This window comes from Gadus chalcogrammus, chromosome 9 (assembly GCF_026213295.1).
Source record: "Gadus chalcogrammus isolate NIFS_2021 chromosome 9, NIFS_Gcha_1.0, whole genome shotgun sequence".
NCBI lineage: Eukaryota > Metazoa > Chordata > Actinopteri > Gadiformes > Gadidae > Gadus > Gadus chalcogrammus.
The window spans coordinates 17366687-17390159 of NC_079420.1; the positions used below are offsets into that span (position 1 = coordinate 17366687).

Here is a 23473-nt window from a genome sequence, read left to right on the forward strand (position 1 = left end):
TTCACTAGTGAGGTGCGGGTTGAAGATATTGCCCGGGAGTGGGTTATAATTTCTGAATAGTGGTCACAGAATATATTGCTTATCCATGGTCAAATCGACGGATAAAAGCTCTTTCCGATTGTACATCAGTAGTTGTAACATGTTGGATTACATACTCACACTGGAAATATAAAAATAGATATTACTGAAAGCTTTTCAAACATACACGAGATCTCATGGCTAAGAAATGGCTTAGTTGTGTCATTTGTGGGTTCTCCTATGCAGACTGAGCAGTGTAACTGGAGACCAACTGCTAATGCTGGGAAAGCATAACAGGACACACAACTGGCTGGTCAATGATGAGTGGTATTTTATTATTTCATACATTAATGCATAATTTCTTCAACGCCTCCCAATGGCCCTTGACATTGACGGATAAAGAATGGCTTGCGATCGTAATGGCATTTTGGAAAAGCCACATTGGCTCAGATCCCAGTCACAGGGTGACGAAACCCAGCAGAGGTCGAGGACGTGTGCGCAAGTAGACAGGCCGTACCCTTCAATCCATAGCCTGCCGATAAGAAAACCTAGGAACCCTTTCTACCATAGCCCCTTTCGGAAATCCCTCTCAATCCAGGATAATTGCAATGAATGATTGAGTGATGATAGGTCAGTACAAGACAGTACAATGATTCAACGCAATATATAATGAATGCTATGCATCCACCTAAAAAGACATGACGTATATTTTGCCAGTTGTGCTGGGCAAGGCTCAATTTGTCTATAAATCATGTAATGTAAATTCTATGTTGCAATTGTTTTGCATGTCTGAAAAAGGTCAGCAGAAATGGGTGTGGGGGAAGCCAAAACTTTGTCCAGCTTGAATGCAGTCCCTGTTAAGTGTGACAGACGCTTAGGAAAGAGAGGGAGAAGACGCAGACACACATGCAGATGGCTGGACGATATGGAACGATAGACAGAGAACAGGACAGTGACCCAAACCAGTAAGACCAACAGCTTGTGGACCAAACCGTTCGTCATTAACCATTTCTTGTCCTATGAACAGAACCAAAAACTAGTTGTTAAAGTGCTACCACAACAGAGCCCTGAAGAATAAAAAGGGTCTACGAAGAGGGACACTCTTGTCAGGAGTTTTGATTCCTTCCAGTTAGGTTACCTTGGGATGCAAGATACAGAACTGCTATCCCAGTGTGCCTGTCGCACGCACGGTTGAACCCTGCCCCCAGACTACTGCCCCTTCGCTATAGTGTTCATGGATTCTACCTTTCTGTCCCCTCTGCTCTCTCCATCACCCCTTGTTGTGGTCGTCTCCACCTCCCTTCCTTGCTATCCACAGGCAGGCCCTACTCTTTAGTTTTCCCCCAGTTTGAGCCGGGCAAACGCGTTGGCCATCTGCAGGGCCTCCTGCACACAGAGCGTGTTCCTGCCCGTGGCCTGGGCGGACATGTCCTTGCCACCGCCTTTACCGTCCAGCAGGGGGCAGAGCTCCTGGACCCACTCGCTGGCCTTCAGGCCGAGGCTGGCGGCTTTCTGGGGAAGAGAGAGAGGACAGGTGGTGGAGGAGGATACCGCGACATTCATCCACTGCCTGGACATAAGGCCATCGTTCAACTCCCACTATGTGACTCTTTTTGTGTGACTGCAGAAGCCTGTGCTGGGTTCCAATATCCATACTATCCGTACATACTAGCCTTAATTTGAGTACGTAGGGCGTTCCAATTCAGATCGGGCGAAAATAAGTGTACTGAAAGGAGCCGGATGGTGTACTCAAAACGGATCGATGTAGACTTTTCGTACTCAACGGCAGCCATCTTAGCTACGTAGCGGAAGAGGGCGGAGCTAGGCTGAGCCAAAGTCGGCGCATTTTCCACATAGCCTGCATTAAGTAATTTTCTTGTTTTTATAGCTTTTATAGCTTTTTATAGCTGCTAGGCGTAAAGAGTTCACCGTTCAAAGCTGTGGGATGTTATTGCGGGGGAGGAGCCGCGGCGGCGGTCATTCGTAATTTCCGGTTAGTGAACCATAGAGTATTCCATTTGGAACACTGACATCTGAAAATTAGCAAACTTAGTGAGTACGGATAGTGTACTACGTTTAAGTGTACTCATGGAGGTATGGATATTGGAACACAGCACAGGACTTCTATCGAGCATATCAACTTAAGTTGTATGCAAATAACCCCCCCCTGATGACGCAATTGCCCCGGGCGTTTCCCTTCTCTCTAAAACCGATCTCCTCTGTGGAGAAAAGCTGCAATGACAATGGTAGATGGAGAGTGAGTCAAATCGACCCTGCCGAACGTTGACAGTGTGAAGGTGTTTCAGCAGTGTGAAGGTGTTTCAGCAGTGTGGTGGTGTTTCAGCAGTGTGGTGTTTCAGCAGTGTGAAGGTGTTTCAGCAGTGTGGTGGTGTTTCAGCAGTGTGGTGGTGTTTCAGCAGTGTGAAGGTGTTTCAGCAGTGTGGTGGTGTTTCAGCAGTGTGGTGGTGTTTCAGCAGTGTGGTGGTGTTTCAGCAGTGTGGTGGTGTTTCAGCAGTGTGGTGGTGTTTCAGCAGTGTGGTGTTTCAGCAGTGTGGTGGTGTTTCAGCAGTGTGGTGGTGTTTCAGCAGTGTGGTGGTGTTTCAGCAGTGTGGTGGTGTTTCAGCAGTGTGGTGGTGTTTCAGCAGTGTGGTGGTGTTTCAGCAGTGTGGTGGTGTTCAGCAGTGTGGTGGTGTTTCAGCAGTGTGGTGGTGTTTCAGCAGTGTGGTGGTGTTTCAGCAGTGTGGTGTTTCAAGCAGTGTGTGTTTCAGCAGTGTGGTGGTGTTTCAGCAGTGTGGTGGTGTTTCAGCAGTGTGGTGGTGTTTCAGCAGTGTGGTGGTGTTTCAGCAGTGTGGTGGTGTTTCAGCCCCTGGGTGGTACCTGTGGGACTTGGCAGAGGCAGATGATCTTCCCTGCGTCGGGGTCCACGGTGAACAGCATGGCGGAGGTCTCCGGGGAGTGGGTCTTCAGCAGCTTCAGAGACTCGTTCAGCGCCTGGTGGTGGTGGTGGTGGTGGTGGTGATGGTGATGGTGGTGGTGGTGGTGATGGTGATGGTGGTGGTGGTGGTGGTGGTGATGGTGATGGTGATGGTGGTGGTGAGGAGTGTCAGAGGGAGGAGCGGGGGAAGGAGTTGTGTGGTAAATGTAGGAGAAAGAGAGGAGCCAGAGAGCGCGAGCAATACGTCAAGGTCAGTGGTAATGAAAACGGAAACTTAATTCATCTCCATGGCAACAACACAGTTAGTCAATCCGTTCTCTGCTGGAGCAAGAGTGGAGAATGTAAATAGTTTGAATAATTTAAATAGAAACGCACCAGCGCAGATAGATTCTGTTAAGCTGAATGTTTGGACTACAAATGATATTATAATATAAAGACCTGATTAATGGTTAGCAGACATGCTGTTAGTAGACATAAGTGACGGCATTACAGCCTCCACCTGAAGACACTTGAAAGAATGATCAATGAGAAAAATCCTTGGGGATTCATCTAGTCATCCCCACCTACAGCTTACAGCAGGGGTTTTGAAACCAATAATTCTGATAAATTTCGGAAATTGGCCCAAAATAAGTTAACAGCCGTTTAAGGCGGGCCCGAATACATCATTACAAGTCCTTAGGTTTTCCAAAACAACAACAAATATTATTGAGTCCACTGCTGCAGAATCACGTCAACTGATAGATTTTCCATTTCCTTCTGGTGATATTTTAATAATGAAACAAGCAAAACAACAAATCAAACAGCGCTGCCCCAGCCCAACACTGTGCAGTTTGAGTGTGGAGGTTTACCAGTGAGGGAAGGATAATAGTTCAAATTGAACATTACTAGTGATTCAAGGCTTGTATGTCTTTCAATAAAACATACTGAGAAAGTATGAATATACCCTGAACTTTCAATTTTGAAAAACGTGCATCTTCCTACCAAGTTGCACTTGCCCCATGTACTTATATTATAGCCCTACTGGACCGTGAACGAAAGAACCCCAATCAAAACTTATCACAAAACAATGTTGTATAAACGCCACATAGCATCATGCCAGACTTGGAATAAGCCCTTGGGTTCAAAGCAGCAAAACAATCCATTCAATGGGTCCCATAAATAGTAAATGGGACGAAATTGCCTTGCTGCATATGTGGCGTGGTATGGGCCCCAATTAATGTCTTGTTAAATTAAGAATAATGAGAGCTGAGCTTTGTCCTGGAACAGAACATCAGGAGGTAACTCTGAAGGACCTGTGGTGACTCACTTTGGCAGAAGCCCCGCTCTCCATCTCCAGGACCAGCAGCGGCTGGTTGGGGTGGCTGTCAATCATCTCCTTGGTCTTGTCCAGCACTCTCTTCTGGACGTCAGCCTTGCTGGCGCGATCCAGGTCGTCCATGGTCTTCTTCAGGCCCTTGAGTCCTTCCCTCATCTCGTCCTTCTGCCACTGGGAGATCACTGCGGTGCCCAGAGCCTGAGGGCGGAGACACAGGCATCAGAGGTCCACAATGAGGAGCAGGACTGGGGTACAGGGGCTGGTCATTACTGCGGCCCATTAACCACTCTGGCTGTCACCGCATGTCATCATCCTCTAGTTTCCTCTCTGATGCCCGAGGAACCGCTTCAAACAGAACAACACCGTGTAGCCATGGTTTCCCATTACCGCTGGATCTTCCAGGAAATGTTTCTCACCATGCAGATCAGCCCCCACAGTGTTAAACTATATTTGCAAGCCTCAGGGGGCCATTCTGGACAACTTATTGTGTGCCTTACAAAATATGCATCGCCAAAAAAAGCCAATGTGGAAGCTCTACAAGAATGACTACAATACATGTCATGTGTACCACCACCCAGGGCGTACCTCTGTCATGTCAGCGATCTCCTTCTGCACGTCCTTGTTGGGGGCGGTTTGGGCCTTCACGGTGTCTCCCAGGGCCGACAGGGACTGACGCAGAGCATCGGCCTTCCTCTGGGCCTGGAGAACGGACCCCATGGGGGGGAGCGGTGGACAGAGAGAAGGGGGAGTAGGGGGAGGCATGAGGGAGGAGGAGGAGGGTTGTGGTGGATGCCGGTAATGGCCAGGGATAAAGTGCTTTTACGACAGGAAATCAGTATGCTTAACCCAGGTGTTTATCATAGTGGAATTCCGTGTGGGATTATGAAAAAAAGGACTGAATGGGAGAACAGGTCACATCATTTGATTCCTTCTTCCCTCCAAAAAACGGAACACAACAGATAAGGACGTGTGACAATGATCCAGGCAGCAACAATGGATCATTGTCACACAATGATCCATTGTGTGACAGTCCAATGTTCATTTAGTCTTGGTTTGCTTATATGGACACTGCCTGAATTCCATTACCTGCAATATCTATCTTATCTTCACATGTTTAGGGAAGAAGGAAGCCGTTACATCTTGAGACGTATTGGGGGAAAAGACGCATGCCGGTAGCTAAAGACCCATGACAGAGGCATCTACTCACATGGCACGGCCACAGATGGACCAATATGGGGTCAGAACAGTTTCATTAATAATGAATGCACAGAGAAGGAATCACAAATGCATTTTGTGATTTATATATAAATTACTCTCTTCTCACAAATACATTTCAATGCGCACACATTATTAATGAGACTGTTCTGACCCCATAGACCAAGCAGAACACGAGCACTTTTAAAGTTATCCCTCTGAGTGCTCCATTCCACTGCACTACTTTCCAAGTGCATTGACGCACGAGAAGCAGCGTCCTCAGGCACACGGGCAGCTGTGCCCGCCTCTGCTGTCATGCAGCGAACACTGTGAAACTGAGACGGAGTTTCTTTCCCGAGGCCATCAGGACTGTAAACACTGATCCAACGGGTCCCCCAACCAAGTCACACACGGTGTTCAACTCATGCACACACGCAGACTACCTCAATTTAATGATTATTATTCCCTCTACTTTACAGAATACCTATATTTTTCTTGCTTTATTATAATAAAATGTGCAATAGTTTATTGCACATTTTTAATTTCTAAACTGTACCCAAATTTGTTATTCTATATAGGACTAATTGTTTCAATTGTTATTTTAATTCTTATTTTTATTCTATTGGTCATCCTATTTGAATACTTCATATTTTGAATGTTGCACCATCTCTGCAGGCCCTGCCCCTTTTCCTTTCACTGCATTCCTTGTATATGCATGTGACCGCTAAAACTCTTGAACCCCGAGTCGTGTTCTGACCTTGTGCGCCTCGGCCCCGGTCACCCCCACGATGCGGCGGATGCCCTTAGCGATGGCCTCCTCGGAGACGATGACGAAGGGCGCGGCGTGTGCCGAATTTAGCAGGTGACTAAAAAGGGGGGAGAAGGAGAGAAAGGGGGAGACGGGGAGAGAGAGAGAGGGGGAGCCGGGGAGAGAGAGAGAGGGGGAGACGGTGAGGGAGATTAATTTTTTGATAATTCACCGTTGCTAAGCATATAATTACCGCCGTCAAGGAAAGTAGATTTTTTTCTTCTATCGTATTACTCTGCAAGTAGTCCGGTAACTTATCAACCCCAGCGTCCTCGGTTGCTAAGCGACGTCAACGTCTTTGGCAGACTATTTCTCGGCTGATCAACACTACGAATGCTGGTAATAAATAAATTGTAAAAAGACACACCGTGTGAAGTTGTTGTTTTCACCGTCATGCGACTGTGTACAGTAAAATTTATAAATAAAAAGCGATCTGTTTTTCGGCACATGTTGGCCTATCTGCCTAAGCCCTAGTTGAAATAAATTTGATGTTGAATTTTGATGGCGCAGTTGGTGAAATATAAAGATTGATTTCATACAAATCATAAAAGCCTCTCCCTATGTCAATGTGTGTGCTTGTATCCGAGGTGCGTGTGTGTGTTCACGGGGGGTTCTTGATTGACAGATTTTCGAATATTATTCGAATACTTCTCAGCGAATACTGAATCGTATTTTTGCCAGAAATCCTCATCCCTATTAGAGGAATGATGGATGTCTTGGGCGCTGTCGTCTCCTCCTTCCGCCATGATTCCAACTTCAAGAAACTTAAAAACTATATGTTTGTAGGCTACACAGTGCGCCTGCGCGGCAACTTCAGGAGAATCGGATGAAGCGCTGGGAAGGATTTAAGCACATGGTTTCCACACCGCGGGCGCGGTTATCCACCGAGATAATAATAATAATAATCCAGTAATAACGGTAATTATTGACAACATTTTTATCGGGGTTTACCTTCACACCGGTAAGCGTAACATCCCTAGTGTGAGGGAGTGAATAGGTGAGAGATAAACAGTAGATCAGGAGAAAGCCTGTCAGCGTAAAAGAGTCAGAGGGAGACAGGAGATAAAAGAGGGCTGCTGTAGAACACTCTCCGCTAGCTTTCAGACAGGGCTGGGGGTTCTCACTCTCATATCCCCATGGGGAGGAGGAAATAAATCGGTTGACTAACAGCGGGAGACCGAGGTTGACTGGTGCGTAGACTCATTCAAACTGGTTATTGGTATGGACAGATTTACACAGATGTACACTTGCTTGTGGTCTGAAGAGGCAGAAAACCAACAAGTATTCATTACAATTAAAATATCGCCAAATGTTACCTGAAGTCATTACCCTCTATTGATCCATTGCGCAAAGCACTCACCAAAATGTAAACACAAAAACACATTAAGAACGACGAAAGCTTCTAGACTCACGTTCCACCGCAGAACTCGATGGAGGTCAGGGAGCCGGCTGCACTGTTTGGGTCGGCCAGCAGGTCCTGCACCGGGATCCCAATGGAGACCACTCGCACCGGGTCAGGGTAGGTCTCGTCAAACACGGCACGCAGACCCTGGATGGCCTTGGCTTCAGCCAACGTGGCATTCATTGCATACACAGGCTGGAAGACACACACACACACACACTTCATTTTTTGGGCTGGGAAACAATGTTGATGCGGAGGGGAGGAAAATCACAATTCTACAGCATGTCCCTTTCAGAAAATGTATTTAAATAAAACGCTTGTTGGTTGGTAACTTTTTGGTAACAGGCCAATAGTCCTCTGCAACAAAAATAACATAATTCATATATCCTGCAATATGCAGCTGTAAAGCCCCTCTCAGACCTCCCTCGTAGACCCCGCAGCATGCAAGGTCCCATCACTCGTTCACGGCCTCATTACACATGTCTGAGGCGTCTCAGCACCCCGGGGGGGGGGGCTCACCTTGGCGTCCCGGATCATGGCGCAGGCCATCTCCTCCGTGCGGCGCACCTCCCCGGTGCTCAGCGCGCCCTTGGCGGTGAAGTCGAAGCGGAGGCGGTCGGCGGCCACCAGGGACCCCCGCTGGTCGGCCTCGCCCAGCACCCCCCGCAGGGCGAAGTTCAGGATGTGGGTGGCGGTGTGGTTGCTCATGATGGGCCGGCGGCGTGCCTGAGGAATAGCAAAAGGTTCAAAAGAAAAGGAAATGGATGTCGGATGGAGATCCACAAAACAGAGCTGGAGAGAGGTCCCAATGTTCAAGTGACAGAGGCACATTGTGTGCACCTCCGCTTACCTCGTCTATGTGCATGGTGATGATGTCTCCGACCCTCAGCGTTCCGTACACGGTGCCCACATGCAGGACGTAGCCCCCCCGGACCTGCGTGTTCTTCACGGTGAACTCCATCCTCTGGAGACACAGGGGGGTGAGGAGCACCATCAGAGGTTTTGCCGTGACACGGCAGATGTATCCTTCACTCGAGGAACGCCTTTGTGTTAGCATGCAGAGTAATGCATTCTTGTTGGTTTGTTTACTCCAGACCTTCACTTTAAAGCATTTCCAGTAAGTGTTCTAACCAATCCCTTTTCAAATCCGCCATCTAAGGTTCTGGAGGACTTCAACTTCTCATATTCTTATGGTGTCACTAAAAAAAAATATTAGATGGCTTCCTGAATCCCAGTGGAATGTTTCAGAGCCAGTATGTGTTGAAGCACGCCTACATCTTCGGTGTCGTCGTCGCGCAGCATGAAGCCCTCGTCGAAGCTCTGGCCGCCCTGCTCGGCGTAGAAGGACGTGCGGTCCAGCACCACGCCACACTGCTGGCCCTCGGCCACCTCCTGGCAGAAGGCCCGGTCGCGCCGCAGTGCCAGCACCGTGGCACTGAGCTGCTCGAACACTGGCCGGCACAGGGGGGCGGGGTCAGGTTAAACACTGTCCGTCATGGAGTACCAATGCACTTGGTCACCAGCATTCTACGCATAATAGGGCTGTTGGAAGGGACTTCGCTAGTAGATTAATTGCAATGCAAATTAGCAAAGCCTGTGTATAGAGTGTATAGGTAGTAGGAAAAGTGATTAATAGGCTCAATTTGAGCATTCAAATTTCTTATATAATTGTATTATTACAAATAATAAGGAATGGAATTTGAATGGGATTAAAGAGGAACAGCTCTAACTCATAATGAGTTTAGTATTTAATTTGTATTTTGGTTATAGGATACATGATATTGTGAGAGAGTCTAACACCAAGCATTGTGAGTATAACATAGTAGTGAGGAGGTATTCATTGAAAACGAGTACATGCATCTTACCATATTTTCCTTGGTCGTCCGATGAATACTTGTATTTGGGGGTATCGTCCGTAGCAGGTACATTCTTGGTTCTCAGCTCCTCAATGGCGTAGATGTCCAACATGAGGTGGTCCGCATCGCCTGAACCCTTGCCCTGGGACTTCAACTGGATCACAGAGGATTACACACATACACACCTGTTAACATGGTTGTGCATGTATCTACCATTTGAGTCCCCTTTTCTCATCACCTCTTCTCAAAAGAATTTCCTCACCCAATGGTGGACTGCTTTTAATAAGAGGGTTGTCTTTAGACAGCTTGTTTCATCAAGATTCCTATCGATGCAAATCACTGCCAAAATGTTTTGATTTTAAAAGCTTTTGGATTTTGTATGAGATTTAAATATATATATATATATATATATATATATATATATAAATATATATATATATATATATATATTATTATTTTTTATGTTTGAAATATGGCATTTCATGTTAAACCATTTCAAAACCACGATTTCAAATATTTATGTTGCAGATATTCAAAATACGATATTCATGACTCATAGTCAAGTGATCAGAATACTGAACAAAAAATCCAAGCCATTAATATTCAAATATTATTCAAGTAGTATTCCAAGAACATGCCCAACCAATCGAGTCTGATCATGGTGGTTATGTTGTGTTTGGAGGGGTTTTGAACCCCCGAAGACTGCTGCGCTTTCTGAGTTCAGAGTTCCAGTACACATCACACAATTGGACCGATTTTTGTATCCGAAATAGTGAAGTCAAAAAAGCATATTTGAAATTGTGTATTTTTAATGCTTTAACTTGAAATGCCATATTTGAATTCAAAATGTACATTAAAAACCAAGTTATTAAGATAACCTTTTGATGAAGAAATAATATTTTTTTTTTATGAATTCATTGATTCAACCCCATTTCCATACACAATATTCAAATGCTTTTAAGATAAAAAAAATGATGGCAGTGATTTGCGTCCATATATTCTATTCCAAATCTCATTCTGCATTATCAACCCATTTACCCCCTTTGATGCCAACAGGAAATAATTGTCTTGATGGATAATCAAAGGGGGTGCAAACAGCATCGGAAAGTCTCAGAGTAGAACAAACACGGATCGTTAACATAGATTAATGAGGCTTAAACACTTGGTGCAAACAAACAACCCGTCTTATCCCCCTGTGTTCTTCTAGCGTTATACAGAGACCGTCAGAACAAAGTTTGCAGGCAATTGCAGGTGCTGTGTAACGGCAGGTGCATACAGAGCAACTTCCGAGCGCCCGGCCAGAGAACGCTGACTCAGGGGGAAAAAGGTATGCCGGAGACAGCCTAAATTACTCTTTTGCTTCAGTTTTCTGCAAACTCTAAACTGAACAGCCACGGTCAACATTTATACATCTATGGAATGGAGTACGGAGGCTCAGGGTGTTACATCGCGTGCTCTTCACAACTCGTCGGGTGTCCTCAGTTTTAAGCCCTTCCCTTTCACTAACGGGACTATGACATACAGTGGGCCATCCTCTTTTGTTCAGTTCTCTCCCTGCCTGTCGGCCATCTCCTCACCTTGGCCTTTAGCCTCCTACCCTGATCGCCTCTCGGCCCCCCTCACCTGGGCCGCCTTCTTCTCCTCCTCAAAGGAGGGCAGGTCGATGACCATGCCCCTCTCCTCAGCGATAAGAACAGTCAGGTCCAGGGGGAAGCCATAGGTGTCGTACAGGAGCCATGCTGTGTCACCTGGGGAGGTAAAAAAAAACGGATTAGCCTTTCATGACTTTGTGCCTGTGTGTTGACAGCAATTCATAAATCAACTTGTAATATTGCCTTGGCAGCATTAAAGGGATACTTCACTGATTCAGAACCGGCGTTCTATCATTATAAAATCGCTATTGTAATATAAAAAGGTTTTTTTCCCTCAGTCTCACCCAGTGTAAACACAATGTCCACCATGTTTCTTCACCGCTTAGCTAGAGAACAAATTTGCAATGAGAAACAACCGAAGTGGATTTTTGAAAATCTATTGTTGGATTCGGACATTCAGAGCTATTAGTACGAGCTGGAATACAGCCAGGAAGAATTGACAAAATAGAGGAGGAGGCTGCTGCTGCTGCGGCTGCAGCTGAACAAGCCTTGCCTGTTGCCGAGGACAAGGAGCCGCCGGAGCGCGCCGGTTTGCTCTGTTCGCCTATAGACACTAACACACTAGTGTTGGCTCGTTCGTTCGCGAACCGGTTCGAATGACCGAGTCTTTAGGACGAACGAACTGAACCGGTTCGTCTCCCTCGTTCGTTCGGTCGTCGTCTCGGTCACCATTCGATTCACTGGAAACTCGACTGAACGAACAAACGAGTTTCCGGTAGCACTAACTCCCCTGAGTCTGACTGACTCAGCTGAGAACCGTGCAATGGCGTGCATTCCATGATGCGATTCACCGTTACTGGAAACTAGGCTGAATCGCGAACGACTCCTCCACGTTCAGTCGAGTTTCCGGGCAGCCGGCAGCGCGCGGTTCAGTCGACTTCAGGTTGATGTGAAAGTGGAAGAACCAGAGACGTCGCAGAACCCGACAAAGTCGTTTGTGATTCATAATATCGTCTGGAGGCGCACACAATATGTTATATGATATATCTATGTATTATGATATTATTTAGATATAGAGCTCCAGGACTGTAACGCAAGTGTTGTACACTTCCTTGATATTTGGATAACCGTTCTGCTGTTGGTGTGATGGCGCATAACACGTCGGACTCTCGTCTCTGGTATTTCTACAACGAGACTCGTATTGGGGGTTATCTCAGCCAAGGTTGAGAATGAATTGGGGGGAAGGAACTTTGGCTTTGACTCCCTCAAGAACATGAACCACGACAAGGAGGAGAAAGGGATCTTTGCCGGGCAGCGCTTATGCACCTCCGCCTCCGGCGGTGGTCCCTCAGCGGGGCTCAAGCGGGAGACATTCGCCACCAACAATCCCTTTCTCCTCCATGTCGTGGTTCATGTTCTTGAGGGAGTCGAAGCCAAAGTTGGCTCGCGCTACCACTCGCGCTAGTATAATGGGTCCTTCCCCCTCCAAACGGAAACAGGCGGGCGGTGCAGCGGGCGCAATGCACTGTGGGAGTTGGAGGATTTCTTACTTTTGAGCCAGAGAGACACTTTCTGCCTTTTCTCAGGCTAAGATGAACCGATTTGAATTTTTTTTGCACATCTATAATACATAGAATTATTTACTTCCTATAACCTTCATAACCCCACGGTGAAGTATCCCTTTAATTGACGTTGAGTTAGAGTGTGCTGCCAAAAATGTGCAATGTAAACATAAAACACCGGGCTAAAACTGCAAAACCCAGAACACCAATGACAGATACAAGAAGTATAAATTAGGCCTTACCTGGAATGGTTTTGCTGTCTCCCAAGCTCTGGATCTTCCTATCGAGGATGCGTCGCCCCCTGGTGAGCGTTTTCAGGAACTGCGCCTCCTCCTCGTTGATGATGTCCTTCACCATGTCTGGGTCTTTCTTCAGCTCAGGGAAGGCATCACCCTGTATTAGGGGTTAATAGAGAGTCAAGAACAGAGGGACTGGTCTAATTGGTCCACGTGTGCCCTGTAAAGTGCACCACGTAATGCATCACCACTTAGGGTTGTTGTTTGAAATGTGACAGATCTGGTTCCCCAAATTGAGCACTACTTAGTACCCATGATGCTACGTATAAGAAATGTTCAGTGATTTTCTGCACAATTTACACACTATATCCTAGGATGCATGGCGGTTATCATTGACATCAGATTATTCCAATAGAGATGGTCTGGCAGATAGTTCTTCATATACTACAAAACACGCTTGTTTATGCGACCAATATATGTCACACATATTGATTTCCGGAGCATAATTAGTGTCTGAAATTGCCTAGATACTTGTTCCCTAGTTAATTCATTATAGGGAACAGAAAATAACGGAACAAGTGAGGCAATTCAAGTAGTACAGCCAATTGGAAGGCAGTCGTTGCCATGTTTACTACATTCATGGCATACGGCCTAGAACTGAACAGACACGATTAAACAACAGGCTGGAGTAGATGGAGGGACAAATCCTCTCACCAGGGAGCTGACCACCACATCCACCAGCGTGGCGAAGAAGCCTCTCTGCGCACCCAGCTTCTCATGGGAGTAGCGCACGGCACGCCTCAGGATTCTCCTCAACACGTATCTTCAGCGACAGGGGAGATAAGGTTAATTGAACGGTTAAAAGGTCCCTTAATGATAGAGATGAATAATATTACAAAGTAGATAAGTAGGCAAGTGGGAAATAGTCTTTTTAAATTTCTTCCTAAAGACAGGAGGATGCCAGTTTCCTGCAGAAGATAAAATTATGCTAAATATCCACAATTATAAAATCCACAAGTTAATAAAATCGCTACATATTTGCACATATACCAGTTTTATTTATCTCGATTTCTATTTTGGAGAAAGCTTGTAACGGTGTAGATACTAGGCCTGCAGCGGATTCGAATTGTATCCGAATCCGTTCGGTTCGTTTACCACAGTTCGGAGCATTCTGGTGATCCGCGGATTTCGGTTTCATGAAGGCATTGCCATATGTAGCGTATTTTGCCTACTGTAGCCTACGTCCGATACAAAAGGGTGTTTAGGACCCAGCGGAATGCATTCTCTCCAGCGCTGCCCGAGCCAATGAGGTAGCTGTAATAGGTTGTTTTCTGAAGTTCAAGCGCACGATTCCTAAATTTAAAGAAAGTAATTGATACAATTATATTCTAAATATACGGGAGATAAATACAAACGGGTGATAAGCGGGATAACGGCCTTCGAGGTCGACCGGTTCGATGGAAATAATGGACAGGTAGAGGCAACTCTGGCTTCATGCTGCGCTCGTCGCCAGAGTTCTAAGCCTCGTCGGCCGTTATCCCTTACATGTTACACTCAGTCAGTGCACCATGTTTTCAAATGCATTTAGGGGAACATTTATTGCACAAAAAAGCCTTGCAAGTTGTCTGATTGCAGTCAATTAACACATTGCAAATAGCCTGTGGGTCTCATTCATTTTTGTGTTTCTCCCCCAAACCCTCCGTCAAAAAAAAGTCTGCCTTTTTACTACCACGGACATGATCCTAATCCGAACCGTATCCGAAACCGAGGCCCAAAACGGTTATCTGAACCGAACCGTGGACACACTGATCCGTTTCACCCCTAGTAGATACTGATCAACTAGATGTTCCACAACATTGCTAAAACCTGTTCATGCTCACCCTCTCCCTGTGTTGTCGGGCCTACCCCCGTCAGACAGGGCGATGGTGATGGTGCGGGCGTGGTCGGCCAACACACGGTACGCCATGTCAATACCGTCCTCATCCTCGGACCCCACCTTACCAGTGTAGGCTCTGGCCCCCGTACCCTGAAACACACATCGACTATTAAGACCACCTGTCCAACAGGTCCCATGCATGTTTCCAAATCCTCCAAAGGGTCACTGGGCTGAAAAGATGGAAGACCCCAGATTTAAAATGCTTATGCATTTGTTAGGGGAGCTTGGATTTCACCTGAGATGTTGCATAAACAGATCACCCGGATCATGCAGATACATTTGTTTTTTAAAAAATAAGGATCACGAAAAATGTGGATGCAGTAGCATACTAAATGAGTTACACCACGTTTATACATGAGAAGACAAACATGCCAATCACTGAATAGTTATGGGGTGAAACGTGGCGATAATTTGGACTTTACAAAATGTGATTTTGGTCAATGGATAATTTTAGTAATGCGACATATACATCTGCATTTTGTATTCGCTGCAGAAGGTTGTCTGTACCTTCTCAATGGCCTCAAAGTAGGGAACGAAGAGGTCAGTGTCATAGTTGGACATCTTGTTCTGCAGGACAGAGACCAGGCGCTCCAGGCCCATACCGGTGTCAATGCTCTTCTTGGGCAGAGGCTTCAGCTCCGTCTCCGACTCTCTGGAGAAGGACATAAGAGACAGGCGTTAAAGCATCACGCACTGATTGAACACAAAGAGGTTCCGTAGGGATCAAGCTACTTGAGTTTCTCAGTGGATACCACTACGAACCTGTTGAACTGAATGAACACCAGGTTCCAGATCTCCAGGACGTTGGGGTCGTCCATGTTGACCAGGTGGGAGGCGTCCCGGCCTCCGATGCGGTCGTAGTGGATCTCACTGCAGGGGCCGCACGGGCCCGTGTCGCCCATCTCCCAGAAGTTGTCCTTCATGTTGCCGGGCAGGATACGGGCCTCTTCAACACTGGCAGATCAGACATAGAGAAGAGAGAAGGAACCGCATGTGTTTAAAATGGTTTACACACATTGATATAACAAAGTAGAAACCTGACCAAATCACAGTGATACGTGCTAATAATAATAGAGGCAGCCTGGTTAATGTGTGTCGTCTTCTGAAAGATGACGGTGATTAAAGCGGTCTGCTTTAATGGATCATGCTAGTGATTGCATGACTAAAGCTTTTTTCTGGCATCACTGTATGGTCAGTATACCAATGCTTGTGTGAATGTCAATACAAATAAAAAGGATCAGGCCAGGTGCTGTAATTGATAAAGGAAGCTGGAATGTATGTTGGCCTACTTAAGATATGTGGACAAGTGGTGTAGAAAAGGAAAGATATATATGTATTTTGTTCAAGAAAGAGCCCCGGTGTCTAAAGTCACCAAGTAGAAAACCAAACAACACAGTCAGTCTCATGAGGGAACAGGCTCATATCCCAGAGGTGTAATCCCACGATATTGTGCAACTTATTTAACCTCAGAGATGAGGCAGACCTTTCCGTTCCTCGAAAAGGAAAAACAAGTTTACCAATATAACCCACTGGCCTCCTGAGTACCACTGCTAAGGGGATAGCGTGAGATAGTACTAGTCAGTCTTGTCTCAAAACTTTGATTGACAAAAGCTTACATAATTTATTTAATTTATTTGAATCTTGAATCTGCATGTACTAATTAGGTATACAAACCTCAACTGACGAAATATGTCCAAATGAGCCAAAATGAATGAAATGGTAGTTAGGTATGGCTTCAAAATTTTTAAATATGCCAGGGATGACATAAATACCCAAGAGAACAATGGTTGCAATATTGTGAATCATAAAAGATGCAACTTTTTTTGGTATTCCATCTAACTGGTATTCCATCTAACTGGGCTTACCCAAGGTTGATCCAGATCTGTTTGCACTCCAAGTCAGGCTCCAGGCCTGCCTCCTCACAGCCTCCAAAGTAAGTGACATACAGGCGCTCGATGGGAATGCCCAACTCCTTGGTCAGAAGCTCCAGGGCCATATCACAGGCCAGATTCTAAGCAACAGGACCAGACACAATCAGGGTAAGCAGAAATGTATCATTATCGTACCTATACACAGCACATTAATAAAGTTGTTTGTGACTTTGCACTCCTGCACCGGATATGGCCAAGCAGCTTTAAAGTTGCCAGTCTAGGGAAATGGCCTTCTTCAACCTCCTTTCATGCAGTGAGGGCAGAAAAACAACCCCAGTGACAAAATCAAAATAATGCATTTTACCTTAAAGTAGTCTCCAAAGGACCACGAGCCAAGCATCTCGAAGAAGGTGTGATGGTAGACGTCCTTGCCCACATCGTCCAGGTCATTGTGCTTGCCTCCTGCGCGGATGCACTTCTGCGTGTTGGCAGCACGCCGGAGCCTGGCCATGGGGTGGGAAGGGTCTATGGTGTTGAGGAAGATGGGCTTGAACTAAGGAGGCATGGCAGAAAATAGGGTGTGAGCAGGGGTAGATTGGGAAAATATTCACCGGTTTTCTGCCTCTAGACTTCAGGTCTACGTAAGGTTCTAACGCGGCTAATGTTGACAGTATCACTGACTGAATGCACTACTCACAAAAATGTAGGATAAAATAAGGAAACTACATTTCATCTAATATAATAGTCCCTCATGTTTCATCCTGACCTTTATTTATGGAAACAGTCAATGAGCGGATATACGATTTCTCCGAAAACTATGTTAAATATTCTTACATTCAAAAAAACGTCCCCTTGAAGAGCGAGAGAAATGAAACCTCCCTTGCTTAACTGTCCACAGAGCACTTCATGGTACCTGGTTCATGCCGGCGTTGGCGAACAGCAGAGTGGGGTCATCCATGGGCACCACGGCCGACGAGTGGACATACTGGTGCTCATGGCGACGGAAGAAGTTGATGAACTTCTCACGGATCTGAGCTGCACTCAACAAAGAGTCCATTCTAGACCGACTTCCTGCACATGAACCAATAATAAAAGACACACATGTAGCTTAAGGACCAACCTTCTGTCTTGAATCATCATAGGTCTTGACCTATTTCATCTTTACAGCCAAATACATGCCACGTGGTAATAGAGCGTGAAAGACAAGTACACCTGGTTAAACCAGCTGTATAAATCCCTGCAGTTGTCTGCTCACGGCCCAACGGCAAACAATACACGCTGTGGACCCAAAAAGAAAACGCATACACACAAATATTGAACAAATGTTAGTGAAGAAGGCCTCACAAGGCTTTAACATGATGAGGTGTGGACATTTTACGTTTATGCTTGCATGTCATTTGTGGGCTGAAAATTGCTCTCAGTCTCAACAATAGCACCACCCAGCTCTGGCCGGTGCTTTGGCCAAAGGCAAGGAAACAAGCACGCAGAGGAATAACCTGGGGCTGAAGAGGCAGTGGAACTTATAATTAAAACCTTTTGGAAGTTGCAGAAATACAAACCACCAACAATCTCTGAATGTCTTGGTCAAATCTCATAGGCTTTTGGTTAAACTGTCCATTGCTATCAGAAATGAATATGGAAGTGTTATAGTGCCAAAGGTCCTCAATGCAAAAAGGCATGTTGAATGACGTGAATTGAATGAGAAATTTGATGCCTGAATTGTTCTGCAGTTGAATTTGGTTGCAATAATAACATCTTAATTTCTCTGCAGGCCGTAGTCAATCAGGTTTAAATTGAGTCTTAACATTCACTATCTGGGTATCACAGGCAGAGCAAAGGATTGCAGATACATTATTGTAACCAATGGTAACAGTTGCTCTGAGGCGGCGCTTGCTCCAAGCTCTGCGGTTATGTGAAGTTATACTTTGTTGACCAACAGGACAGTAGGTTTTATTTGAGTGTACTGTTGCACTTGGTTCATCTCCTCTGGTGGCTTCCACCTCCACACAATCCCACCACCACCAGGCACATAAACAGTTGAAATAGTGCAATAGTGGATCGGCAATCCATTCCTCTTCCTGTGATGCCCGGATGGTGAATGTGATACCCGGATGAAGATGATATTTTAACAACCAAGTCCAACAAAAATTCACGTAATTCAACTTGCCATTTTGCTTTGAGGACATTTGGCCCCATTATATTTCCATAAGTGAACATGTTGTGGCTTGTGCAAACAACTGAAAGAGCGTTCTTCCCACAACCCTTTGCCTTATAGGCCCTGCGACTAAGTCGTAATTCAGTCCAAGCAATAGATCACAAAAGTGACGGCCCCTTTTTGAACAGCTCTGGTCCCGGAAGCAAATTTCCTGTTCAATTACTCCATTGACTTTTCGTAAAATAATTATATAAAGAGTTTTAAGCCTCGGACTAAGCCAATCTTTCGTCAAGGTAGTCGTGAGTGACCATAAAACATTCAGGGCAAGAAATATTTGGAAAACATATGGAAAGATAAAAGGTAATGTAAAATATTTTGTGAAAGAGTGAAGGAACTATTCATCCCATAAACACAATTGTTTCTCTATCTTATAACCAGTCATTATATTGTTAAGTTGTGTCATATATTCTGTGTGTGTGTGTGTGTGTGTGTGTGTGTGTGTGTGTGTGTGTGTGTGTGTGTGTGTGTGTGTGTACTGTTTCATATAGTGTATAGCATTGTCATCGAAATGCTACATTCCTTCACTCGCGTAATAACGTTACTAATTTTTAATACATGTGAATTCAGTCTCAAATTCCAGTTACATATTCTTTCAACATTATTTATTCCTAGCCTTTATTCTACCAAAATTAATAAAAATTGTTGTATCATACACTTTTACTCTTTTTATTCATTTTTATCATATATTCACTATCAACATATTTTTCAACATGTAGAACTAATTTCCTCTACAGCTCTTAAAACAACTCTAACTTTCCTTTTATCGAAGGTAAATCATGGTTGCTTTGTTGCAAGCGATCGAGTTCAGTTCAGCAGTCATCGATGTCTTTCGCAGGTGCGGGTAAACGTTTCCATGGAACCTATCATTGATTCAGCACAATTCCCTGCTCCTTATACCACATCATGAGTGATAACTTCCTTAATAAGTAAACTTTAACAAATCTCTCTGTATTGTATAGCACCAATTCCCAAGAATGTACAAATATAATGACATATTTAGAACAATCAACCCTAGATATTGCTGCTTCATCAATGATTTCCAACACAAGGGGGATAATGGTGTACTGTTCAGTAACCAACCTGGCCATTGACAACGATGTACGCAACGTGAATGCTAAACTGCTGAGTGGAATACTAGTGGTATTACTAGTTGTAGTGGTGGCAGTTAAGCCCCTTCATGTCTGGAACCATTTTCAAAGCTAAAAGATGAAAAACAGCCCTGTGTCCCTCTGGTAACAACAAAACAACCCTAGTGGCAGCCTCCGGAAAAGTAATAGTGCCCTGGGAATGCCTCCCTTCAACGTGTTATATTTGTTTAACAGGTAACAGGTGCAGCTACAACTGCAGTCACACGTTACAGAAGCATTATTGACAACCCTTAAGTTGTCATAATATAAATGACACCGTGACAGATAAACGGAGAGGACCAATGGTCTTCAATGTAATCAATCACACTTGCATTTTAATTAAACTATTAAAAATAAAAATAAAAATGTATAAAAGTGCTCGTTCCAGTTATAACATCCAACCAGATTTTAACAGTGGCAATCTTATAATAACCATACATCACTGGTAGTCCAGTTAGCAAGTGAATTAGCCGGTCAAGCTAGCCAGTCTGTCAGGTTATACTTGCCTTCTGAAAAGGCTATGTTAAACTAAATTGCTATTTGACAGGGCAGCATTTATTGGATAATGACGCGATAATAACGTGATATGCATGTTACAATGCTAATACTCACACAAGTTGATGTTCTCGTAGAATGGTGCAGTAACAGCTTCCAAACACAGCTACAGCCACGCTGGTGAAGTGACAAGGAAAATGAAGAGAGGGAACACGCCCAATGCCCACCAGCCCTCGCTATTGGTGTAGTTTCACCAGCATAGTGGTCAAACGTAAGCTCTATTGGATACAACGCAACGTCAATCCAATTCGAGCCCGCCGCCTGGTTTAGTCGCATAGCTTTGGCTGATGCAATGAAAAAGACAAATCGATGAAATTAAAAAATATTTTTTTTGTTCAGTAGATGATGTCATAACATTGGACATGGGACATGGAGCGAATACTTTTATTAAACAATGTTTTCACTATAAGTGAAAAGTGTCCAACTGTCCTCTGTGACTGATGCAATGAGAATAGGTAATTGTTAAAGGAAAAATCACCCATTACTAGAGCTGTTTTATACAGTCTTGCTTTGTATCCTTGTTGTATGCATATATAATTGATGTTTGAGATAATATATATTTAATATATAATAGAACGCATGCTAGTACTAGTTACGAATTTGCAAATTATTATTATTATTTTTTCAACCCATCCATTCGTTTTCGCTCGTCTGTAACTATATCTAAACAATTGTGTTGACTAAATTAATAAAGTAATATACCTAATGTTCAATACGTTTGAACCATTGCGGTGCCAAACCAGTCGGAACCGTTTTCGTGTATTATGTTTCAGTCGGGACATATTTTGAGGTAGAGCAAATGTAGTTGCTTTCCTCTACCACGCTGAGGAGATACTTCAGTCTTTAGTTTACCATGCCGACTGACACAAAAAGAGTACGAGGCCCTGAAGTGTCACAAAGTTTGTCTAGGTTTATCTGCAAACCAGAAACAACTTTACCCTCGGATGGCACAAGAGCAGATGGTAGAAATCGTGATCAAGTGGATGTCCGACCGGTTTTTGTCCGTTGTGGACTTGTAAGCCAGGCAAAGGGCTCAGCATACATCGAGGCTGGAAACACGAAGCTGATTTGTTGTGTTTACGGCCCAAAGGAAACGGAGCGAAAGGATGAGACGGACATGAAATGCGGGAGGTATGATAACATGACTTAAACAGCTAATACTTTAATAATTTCTTTGTTGGGATGTCTTTTTGTGTTGTAAGCGTTTCATCATACTGGGTCCCCACAATATTATGTTATGGCCTACTTGTCAAATAAATGGTTATGATAATAATATTTAAGTATGAGCTAGTTTAGGAATTAATGCTTTGACTTTTTTGTACCATCAAATGTGTTTTGCAGGTTGTTCGCCGACATGCGATTTGCCCCATTCTCCTGCCCAGAAAGGGGCTCCTGGATCCAGGGTAGTCAGGAGAAGGACCTGTCCCTGATGGTACTGGAGAGTCTGCAGCCAGCAGTGTGCCTCCATAAGTACCCCCGTTCACAGATTGACGTCAATGTAATGGTCCTCGAGAACAACGGTTCAGCCTTGGCCCATGCCATCACATGTGCATCCCTGGCCCTGGCCGACGCAGGGATTGAGATGTACGACCTGGTGCTCGGCTGCTCTATTCGACAAGATGGTGCCTCATACCTGATTGACCCTACTTTCCTGGAAGAGAGCGGAAGCAACTGGGCAAGTGGGGAGAACCAGGGAAGCCTGACGGTGTCTTTTCTCCCCAGCTTGAATCAGATTTCTGGCCTCCAGTCCGATGGAGAGATGGGTGAGGAGACTCTAACAGCAGGAGTGCGTACGTGCATTGAGGGATGCTATAAACTCTACCCTGTGATCCAGCAGGCGCTGGTCAAGGCTGTGCGTGGGGCAGCCCCACCCCCTTCAGAGAGCTGAGGGGCGAACACAGTTCTGTTGTCCTCGTCCTCCAGTTGTGCTTTAAAAAAAAATGTTTATTCGTGATGTATTTCATGTAGTTTCATTTCTGAACTTTGTCTCTTTTTCTTTAACCAATATACTTTTTAAAATATTATCTGGCACTTCGATAGATTAAAAATGAAGTACATTCTGTATGAAATATGTCTTGCCATCAATACATCGTAACACATTATCCCATATCCCATTATTGATTTGCATAAAACATTGAAATTGGTTATCTTGTTGACATGATCCCTATTTGATGCCAATAACATGGTTCAGCGTTGCTTCTCTTGGGTCTCTATCCAAGTCCATGGTTCAAATGTACTCTTAGAAATGGTCATGGACTTAATTGTTTTTATTGCAGACAAATGAGTAACCACAACCAATATGAATATCACCTTGATATTCATTAAAATACAGTGTCAATATAAGCCAATTTTCAAAATAACAAAATGCATATAATTGTAAAATGAACAATATTTTTCAATTGTCTGCTACACCTGGGAGGTGTGTTAAATTGTATTTACAGTTGAGGGTTTTATGTAGCAGAAGAGGCAGTTGACACTGCAAAATAGATTGAATACATTGTTCAATATAAATGGTATTTTATACCTTTTGGGGTAATTATATAACAGCTCTTGCCTCTTTGTCAACTTTGATTTATTTTGGCCCAACCAAGCCTTGATGAATGTAAAGTAAAAAAGAATGCAGGCAAGACCTAACACTGCAGGTAAGATAATAGTTATCTTTTCTTTCTCATGTGTTATTCGGCACGAACAAACATACAGATAAGAACTAGGCTACCAGATATCACAGGATGGTATTCTCGAGGCTGAGCTGCAAAAAGTAACCAGATAGGGAAGGGTTCCGGGAAGTTTAAACATTTTGTGCAAAAGATGTAGCAACTTGCACCCAATATCATTCCTTTCTCTAAAACTG

General features: G+C 44.6%; 2 protein-coding genes across 3 annotated transcripts; one reads left to right on the forward strand and one right to left on the reverse strand.

Annotated features, from left to right (window-relative positions):
• Positions 1-219: 219 nt before the first annotated feature.
• Positions 220-20790, reverse strand: aars1 (alanyl-tRNA synthetase 1). Its single transcript, XM_056598094.1, has 20 exons — positions 20680-20790; positions 17639-17796; positions 17090-17278; positions 16720-16865; positions 15617-15808; positions 15362-15506; positions 14799-14944; positions 13633-13741; positions 12925-13075; positions 11152-11276; positions 9538-9682; positions 8948-9123; positions 8523-8636; positions 8192-8398; positions 7683-7867; positions 6220-6328; positions 4854-4967; positions 4260-4466; positions 2896-3009; positions 220-1530 (listed from the first exon to the last, which is right to left on the reverse strand). Exons 2-20 carry the CDS (start codon positions 17780-17782, stop codon positions 1351-1353), a joined length of 2898 nt encoding a protein of 965 aa, XP_056454069.1. The 5' UTR covers positions 17783-17796; positions 20680-20790; the 3' UTR covers positions 220-1350.
• A 574-nt stretch (positions 20791-21364) lies between these two features.
• Positions 21365-23138, forward strand: exosc6 (exosome component 6). Of its 2 annotated transcripts, XM_056598564.1 has the most exons (3): positions 21391-21753; positions 21964-22206; positions 22345-23138. In XM_056598564.1, the coding sequence occupies exons 1-3, from the start codon at positions 21476-21478 to the stop codon at positions 22508-22510; spliced, it is 687 nt and encodes a 228-aa protein (XP_056454539.1). In that variant the 5' UTR covers positions 21391-21475; the 3' UTR covers positions 22511-23138. The 2 variants fall into 2 exon arrangements, with proteins under 2 accessions (XP_056454540.1, XP_056454539.1); XM_056598565.1 differs by having other exon boundaries at positions 21365-21753; positions 21964-23138.
• The last annotated feature ends 335 nt before the right edge of the window (positions 23139-23473 follow it).